The sequence below is a fragment of the Malus domestica genome, chromosome 15, assembly GCF_042453785.1.
Source record: "Malus domestica chromosome 15, GDT2T_hap1".
In the NCBI taxonomy this organism is placed as follows: domain Eukaryota; kingdom Viridiplantae; phylum Streptophyta; class Magnoliopsida; order Rosales; family Rosaceae; genus Malus; species Malus domestica.
The window spans coordinates 23,228,612-23,237,592 of record NC_091675.1 but is presented as its reverse complement, the minus strand read 5'-3'; the positions used below and the strand labels follow the sequence as shown (position 1 = coordinate 23,237,592).

General features: G+C 35.5%; 1 protein-coding gene across 1 annotated transcript; it reads left to right on the top strand.

Annotated features, from left to right (window-relative positions):
- The first annotated feature begins 3,019 nt into the window (after window positions 1–3,019).
- Window positions 3,020–8,318, top strand: LOC103415985 (protein DA1-related 1-like). Its single transcript, XM_008354260.4, has 12 exons — window positions 3,020–3,577; window positions 4,446–4,587; window positions 4,823–4,892; window positions 5,240–5,573; window positions 6,216–6,336; window positions 6,484–6,567; window positions 6,700–6,819; window positions 6,934–7,146; window positions 7,246–7,308; window positions 7,416–7,534; window positions 7,614–7,672; window positions 7,773–8,318. The coding sequence occupies exons 2-12, from the start codon at window positions 4,486–4,488 to the stop codon at window positions 8,087–8,089; spliced, it is 1,602 nt and encodes a 533-aa protein (XP_008352482.3). The 5' UTR covers window positions 3,020–3,577; window positions 4,446–4,485; the 3' UTR covers window positions 8,090–8,318.
- The last annotated feature ends 663 nt before the right edge of the window (window positions 8,319–8,981 follow it).

Genomic DNA, 8,981 nt, shown 5'->3' with positions numbered 1-8,981 from the left:
ATCTAGGGGTATTCAATCAGGATTTTAAGTGATTCTCTGAAATTCTAGGTGTATTCAATTAGAATTTTAAAATAGTTTATTAAAATCCTTAGAAATCCAGGTGTATTCAATTAAGATTTTAAAGAAGTTTATAACATTCTAGGTGTATTCAATTAGAAATTTATTTTAAAGAATTTGAGAAAGTTGAGGAATTAGAGGGAATTGGAGAGATTTCGTAGTGTATTTTAAACATCCACAAATCTCACCTCTTCCCATGAGATTTCGAGGGAATTGAATCAAAATTTTATATGGAATCTCTACAAATCAATTAAACTCCATAAAAATCTATGGATTTATAAATCTATTAAAATCTCTCACATTCTCAATTGTATACACCCCCTAAGATAGAAAGATGAAAAGAGAATGTGAATAGAAAGAAAGAGTGATGTAAAATACATTTTTACTCATGTATTTAATTAAAATTAAGGAAAATTAATGAAAAAGATTTGAAAATTTTGAATTTTAACGATAAGGACAAAATAAAGGATAAAGTGAATAGTATCAGGATTGACTTTTTAGTGTAAAAATGTAACTTTTCGTTAAAGTAAATAGTACCAAAACTTTTCGTTAAAGTTCCCTTAAAATTATTTATGGACTAAATTTGTTAAAAGATTATACTATGAGCCTACGAGAGTTTAATTTTAATTTTTTATTTTTTTTAACTATGATGACTATCTTTCGATTACCTTATCAACAACTATTTATCCGATTAGGATTATCAATTCATCGTCATCTAACTGATTATTATTATTATAATGAATCATTAAGCTAGTTGATAATTGACGTTGCAAATCACGGAACAATCCAGATTAGTTGGGTGGCATCACAAGAATGACATGTGATATGAGAAGAAAGTGAGTGCCTGGGAATTATTTATTTAAGTTAGTTAAAGTCAAGATATGAGAAAAATAAGATTTTTTTGAGGATTTTTGTGTGTGTGCACTGTGCACAGCTGGTAGTAGGTAGTGAAAATTTCATCAAAATTTCATCACCATGCACTTTTTTAGCGTGCATGCCATATATATAAAGAGGAGTACTTTATGAGAAAAGAAAATATTCACTTTATAGAATTATTTTTATTTTCATTTTACATTTTTCAGTCAAATAACTAGAAAGACAAAGAATGTATAAAGGTGAACGAGAGTAACGTTAGTGGGTTAAATGATCAATTGTTAGGAGGGAGAGAGATTGGTAAGGATCAAACCCGCAACAAGGTTTCTGAATATAATTGTTTTTTATCAATGCAGTAAAGCACCATCTGTGGGTATGCAATCTTACGAAGAGAGTAACTGAAATTAATTTTGCTTCAAATTCCAACAATATCACCAAATACACAAAAACTGATTTTTTATTTTTTTGGTATAACCAAAAATTGATTCATCATTGAACATGGTGAAGCCATGTTTCTTATATTTAAAGTATTTCTTTCTATCTTTACCATAGTGATGAAAATATGTTGAGCCCTAGCATGACGGCATGGGTTCGAACCTCGTCAGTGGCTAATCTAACATTTAATCTAACAAAATCTATCGTTTGACAAAAAAAATGTATTTCTTTCTATGTTTCTTCTTTTTCTCTAGGTAATCACTAAAACCTGGTGTATAAATTTCTCCACAATAAGTATATTCTCCTTTACTTTTCTTCATTTTCTTCTTTGTCAATTCTTCTAGGCAATAATTTTTTAACTTATGAAAAACCCATCCTATCCTAAAAGCTAAATTATTTAATTGGAAATGGATATGCAATCTTAGAAAGAGAGCATATTAAATGTTTATTGAAAAAAAAAAACCAATTGCAAGTAGAACTACAAATAAATTTCAATCATATTGGTGAAGGGTAATGCTAAAGAGACTAATTGTTTAAGCTAAATTTGTTAAAGTAAATGACATGAAAGTTGGTAATTAGGTTATTACTTAATTATTGACTAATGTGCTTAGTTCTTATTAATGACACATCATTTAATTTAGTTATTTATTATTAATGATGCATCATTTGTGATGACATTTCAAGTACATTTTAAAAATCTCTGTAAATGTCACATCTCGGCCCAGGTCCACCACATTTTGGGTCCGTTTCATCACTGTAGCACGATATTGTCTGCTTTGGGCTTACCATTCCCTCACGGTTTTATTTTTGGAAACTCACAAGCAACTTCCTAGTGGGTCACCCATCTTGGGAGTGCTCTGGCCTCCTTCTCATTTAACTTCGGAGTTCCTACGGAACCCGAAGCCAGTGAGCTCCCAAAAGGTCTTGTGCTAGGTAGGGATGAAAATATACATTTAAAGATCACTCTCCTGGACGATGTGGGATGTTACAGTAAATATCCAATTCTTACCTAAAAAAAGACTAATAAGAGAAATTTTTACTATCATAGTCAAAATTAAAAGGGTGTGTCTAGTAAGTTTTTTTTTTTATTATTTATTTGAAACATGGAATATCACGGAACGTAAATTGTTACAATCATTAAAAAAAGGGAACTTTAACGAAAAGCACTTGGTACTGTTCATTTTAACGAAAAACCACATTTTTACACCAAAATGTCAATCCTCGTACTATTCACTTTACCCTTTATTTTGTCCTTATCATTAAAACTCAAAGTTTTCAAACTTTTTTCATTAGTTTTCCTTTAAAAAAAAATGTAATACCTCGATATTCTACTTTAATAAATGAGATTTGAGTCACCCAATAAATTAGTTATAACTTATACCTTGATATTGTACCAAACACAAATAGTATACATCCTTCATTGTGAAGAAAAAAATAATTATTAGTTATAAAGTTAGACGAGTTTTAAACACATACAACATAAAATCATGTCTATATAGTCTGATACATAACTGAAGCTCCCTTCTCTCAAACAACTAATAATTTAATGCGTAATGGTTTTTGGTAAACGGACTTGAAATGTGGGAAGATCGAGGGGACCCATGTGGCAGGCAGAATGTGGGGATTTTAAGAGCTTAGAAAAGCAATAGCAAGTAGCAATGGCTGGGTAAGCTTTGCCTCTGGAGCCACCTCGCTTTCAGTTGTAACCAAATGGGAAGATTAAACATCACCCTCTTGACTCTTTGTCAACCAGAAAAAGATTTAATGGGGTTTTTGACATATAGTGGAGTGTGGTGGAGAATTGGTAGAGGACCCACATGGGATTAGAAACAATTGCAAGAAAAGCACAAACCTTTGAGATTCATTGCAATTCATCTATCTTCAAGTTTCTGTCTTTTTGTGGTGGGCTTTAAGAAGAAAAGGTGGATTCTAGTACCCTGATGATGATCAGAGCCCTCCAAAAGCCTTCACCTGTTTGCAATTTTCTATTAATATTTTATAACCCTTTTGGAATTTGGTCCTGAATTTTGCGTAGTATTGAAGCAGTACCCACCCTTTATCTTTACCAAATTGGTTGTGACTATGTTCAAAGAAAGGTTGAGGGATTTGCAGGACTGAAAAGCTGTGGTTGGTATGATGGGGATTTGGGAACTTTATCTCATCTGGGATTCATCAGATTCTACTGTTTTTGCAGAATCTTAATTTGTTTCAGGTAGATTTTCTGGGACTTCTGTTTTGTTAGCTTGTCTTTCTTCATTGAATTTGAATGCCCCACCTGCTTCAATTTTGTTTCTTTATTTTGACTGAATGTGTTATCATACAAATATGTGGTTTGATGATAATGGATTGTGGATTGTTGCATGCTATCGGAATTTTGGGAAAGGGAAGCTTTTTTGGGATACTTCCAATCGATATTGCTATTTCTTTTTCATTCTATATAGGTTAATTTCTTTCAATTGGATTGTGCTTATTGGAACAGGGTGTGAATGCCACAAAGCGAAATTCCGTTGGTTCGTAGTCATTTTAGTATTACATGAATCTGTTAAATGGTTGTATGGTTGCTCCTGTATGCTGTAAGAAACTTGCTGAGACTGTATAATAGTTAGCTTAGCTAGAATTTATGTCTTTTTCTCTTTCTTTTTCTTCCGGTTTTCATGCCTTCTCTTAGTTATGATTTCGTTGCCTGTACATATGGCATGTTCTGCGAACTGCTGCAGTGCTACCACCCTAAATCTGGAAATTGTTCCCAGATTAAGGCTTATTGAGTGTATGCTGTTCATAGATATTCTCCGATCCCACTCTTGCTGTTTCTTGCTCTGCGAATGTCATTGTGATAACTTTACGAGAGAGAACCAATTTTAGTCCACCCTATTTCTTCGCCTTATCTTTATTTTTTATTCTCAGTCTGTATCGGGCTAGTCAGTCATGACATCCATTAATGTTTTCTTTCGATGTTTAATAGCTAGCACAATTTAACATTCGTGCCACTAAATATCTCTTATTTTTGCCTTTTGTTTTTGTTTCTGCTGTCCATTTAATGTCGTGCTTTCTCTTCCCTAAATAATAGACTCCTGGTGCAGGTACGGTTTGCCAGCCTAGTGGCGAATAATATTTCTAGTTATGGGTTGGCTAACTAAGATTCTTAAAGGTTCTAGCCATAAGGGGCATTCTCATAAGAAATTTAGAGAGGATAGAGCATGGGACGAGCCTCGTAATTCAGTGGTAATTACTCTTTTGACTTCTATAAACACAATTACTCATTGTTCCTGCACATTTAATGTTGTGGTGGGTTAGTTTTATGCCCATAGTAGGTAGACCGATATCTACCCGTCACAAAGTTAATTGACAGAAATGACCATGATAACCTAAGTCTGAAGTTTCCTGCATGCTGATCATGCTTGTATTTTTGTGTTATTGTACGATGCTAACTGTATGTTGTTGGCAACTTGTAATCCAGGAAGAAGACATAGATGTTGCTATTGCACTGTCCCTTTCAGAACTAGATCAAAAAGGAAAAAATGTAATCGGTAAGTTTCACAAACTTGCAAAAACCAATTGATAACTTGCATGTGCTGCATAAGTACGAGAGTTTCCTCACTGGGATACAATGGACTAACTGAATAACTTGGAATTCCCCCACTTTTCATACAAGGATTAGTAACTACTAGTGCTAGACATGAGCGATCGAACAATATGCTTTAGGTGTGCAAATGCTTCTTGAAATCCGTAATGAATTGAATTGTGACATTTTCTATCAAGCATAGAGCTTGACTTCTGCATTACTCCACTAAAGGGGTATAATCATAAAATTTGGTTGTTATCTTCTGTTTGAGTGATAAGTTACTTATAATCCATTACCCTACTTATTTTTCAGAAGATGAATCTCAATCAGAGGATGACGAACAACCGGCTAAAGTTGAATCACACGATGATGAACAATCATCTGAAGTTGAATCAGACGATGATGAACGATCTGCCGAAGTTGAATCAGATGATGATGTTCGATCTGCCAAAGTTCAGTCGGACGATGATGAAAATCCTGCAAAATTTCACTACGAGGAAGATGAACAAAGTGCTAAAGTTCAATTGGAGGAAGATGAACAACTTGCAAAGGCTATTCAAGAAAGTTTGAACATGGGTTCTCCTCCTCGACATGATAATGGCAACATATCTCAACCTTTTTCATTCTTCACGCCAGCTGGGTACAGGTGAATACGGACACTTTGCTATTTCTTGAATCTAGTCTAGTCAACCAAGTACTGTCATATGCCAATTTCTGTTATCTACAGGTTCGCAATAATTTGAAAATGATTAGACTTTGTTCGATAGGAAACATTCAAAAAAAATTGTGAAACAATACAGATATAACTTTGTTCGATAGTCAACATTTAAAAAATTGTGAAACAATATGGATGTTTAGGGAAAGGAATGAAGTTTGAGTTGCCCATATGGAAGCTTAGACTAGCTTTATAGCTCACATGCCTAGTTATATTAAGCCACCTGATGAGTTTTCAACCTATGTAGTAAGAATTGATACAGAAGGTACAAAATCAAATTATAAAAGTGTAACTTGTTTGAGAATGACAAAAATAGGTTGATATAAATTTATCCTTTGCTATACACGTGTCTCTTCCGTAACCAGAGAGGAGTGTAGTAATTTTTCTGGAGTTGTTTTACTGTAATTATTACGAATCAGAGGTGCAAGATCATTAGTCTTTATGAATTCACATTGTGTAGTTACATAAAACTAAGCCACTTGAGAATTGAGTCTTGCATTTCATGTAATTTTATAGCTGTATTCCAAAGGTGCATATGTAATCTGAGAAGGTTGTTAAAATTGTTGTTTGTAGGACATGTGCTGGCTGCAAGTCGGGAATTGGCCATGGACGATATTTGAGTTGCATGGGTGCTGTTTGGCATCCAGAATGCTTCCGTTGCCGTGCTTGCAATCTTCCAATTACTGATTATGAGGTCAGACTCTGGTTCTTGTTCAGTAAGAATTTTCTTTGGAATTGGCTGACAAAATACTTGAATTCCCAGCCGAGTTATTTTTAAAATTGGAAACATGATTGTATATAGCTATATATAATATAATTTTGGATCTCCCATCCGTGACAGTATTCTATGTCTGGGAATCACCCTTACCACAAATCCTGTTATAAGGAGCAACATCACCCAAAATGCGATGTTTGCAAGAGTTTCGTAAGTTTATCTTCTATTTAGTTCTTTAATGATATTACATTTCCATTTTCTTATAAAGAGTGAAGCATGCCCTTTTAAATTTATTTCTCTTTATAATTTTCTGTTTTTTCTTTTCCGGTTCTTTCTTTATAGATCCCAACAAATTCAGCCGGGCTTATTGAGTATAGAGCACATCCTTTCTGGCTACAAAAATACTGTCCTGCTCATGAGCGTGATAGGACCCCTCGGTGTTGTAGCTGTGAAAGAATGGAGGTAAGTTCATGAAAACACAACCCGTCCTCTTTGCAACAAAACAATAAATCCTGAAGGAACTGAAATGGATATAAGACATTATTTTTAGTAATGATATGCCTTCTAACCTTGCAGCCCCGAGACACAAGATATTTGTTACTTGACGATGGTCGGAAGCTGTGTCTGGAGTGTCTAGACTCAGCAATTATGGACACTCACGAATGTCAACCCCTTTACCTTGAAATACAAGATTTTTATGAAGGTTTAAACATGAAAGTGAAGCAGCAAGTTCCAATGCTCTTGGTCGAGAGACAAGCTCTAAATGAGGCCATGGAGGGAGAAAAGAATGTAATATTGACGCCTTAGAAGCTTGGAAAAATAACGTGCCATTGCATTTCCCATTGCATTTCTTCAATCTGATGTTTATTTGAACTTTAATGTGGGCAGGGTCATCATCACATGCCGGAGACTAGAGGACTCTGCTTGTCAGAAGAACAGACCGTTACTACTGTAGGAATTTGTTCCTTCAAATTTTAGCTGTAAAAGTGGCATTTATATTTTCTAAGCTATCTGTTCACTGGACAAGAGTTCTATGTTTATATTTTACTATGTTGCAGATTCTGAGGAGGCCAAAGATTGGAGATGGCTACCGGATGATAGACATGGTAACTGAGCCTCATAGGTTGATTCGTCGCTGTGAAGTAACAGCAATTCTTGTGTTGTATGGCCTTCCTAGGTAATATTTCTCTTGTTCCCTCTTTATCCATATCATTAGTCATGTGCTAATTGTCTATGACGTAAAACTTTAAACACAGGTTGTTGACAGGGTCAATTCTGGCTCATGAGATGATGCACGCATGGCTAAGGCTTAACGGTGTGTGCCTTTCCTGCAGGACCTGCACTCAATATTCCGTTTATGACATTTGTAACATTTCCTTTTGGTTGCTTGCATTTACTAATAGGTTGTTGTGCAGGCTATCCAAACCTGAGCCCAGAGGTCGAAGAAGGTATCTGCCAAGTGCTAGCACATATGTGGCTGGACGCCGAGACGTATTCTACACCAGGTAGTGATGTTGCCTCATCATCATCCTCTTCTAGTTCGGCTTCATCTAAGAAGGGTAAACGCTCTGATTTTGAGAAAAAACTCGGTAAATTTTTCAAACACCAAATTGAGTCGGATTCATCAACAGCTTACGGAGAAGGTTTCAGGATAGGTAACCAAGCTGTGCTCAAGTTTGGTCTGAGGAGGACCCTCGACCATATTCGATTGATCGGAAATTTTCCCGAGTGACTTGTAGCGTTGATATAAAGAGTTGTTACTACATAAATCCATACGTCGGCCGTGCCCATATTGATTTTATAGGATATACATCATAAGATATACTGACATAGAGATCAGCAAAGAAAATGCTCATTTCTGTGTGAATTGCTGTCATCTCCAAACAGTTTGGGAAACATATGAAACATATTGTTAAAATTATAGGGTAAATTACATTTTACCCCCTCAGGTTTGGGATCAATTTCAATTTCTTACAACATCTTTAAAACATTTCACTTTCATACCTCACATACTATTTTATTTCAATATAATACATCCGTTATATTTTCCATCAATTGGTCTATTAATAGCTGACGTGGCTATCACATTTGTGCTGATGTGGCTGCCACTTGGCCAAAAAAAAAATTATACATTAAAAAAATTATAATATTAACACTATTTAAAAAAATAAAAAAATATATATAAAAAGCCCAGAATTCCATCCCTGCAACCCCACATACCACCCTACCCCTACCCATTTTCTTCCCTCTTACTTCTCTTCATCTCTTTCCAAACCTCCATAACTCTAATATCTTCTTTGTCAAAGCAAAAAACCAAAATCCATTTGAATTAAACCCTAATGGATTGCTAATAAAATCAGTACCTTCAAACAAATTGGACCCAAACCCCTCTCCCTCCATCCCCTCCACCCGAGCACCCCTCAGCACGGGTCCCACCATTGTCGGGCTCACTCCGACACATCCTTCTGCACCTCCAACTTCAACGACCTCCTCCTCTTCGACCCTTCCGACCTTGACCTCTCATACCTCGCCTCTCCCAACCTCCTGCCATGTTTCTCAAGTCCGACGACTCCTCGGTGGGCCAACCACCCAACCCCTTCTCCTCGATCCCCAAGCCCACCGTT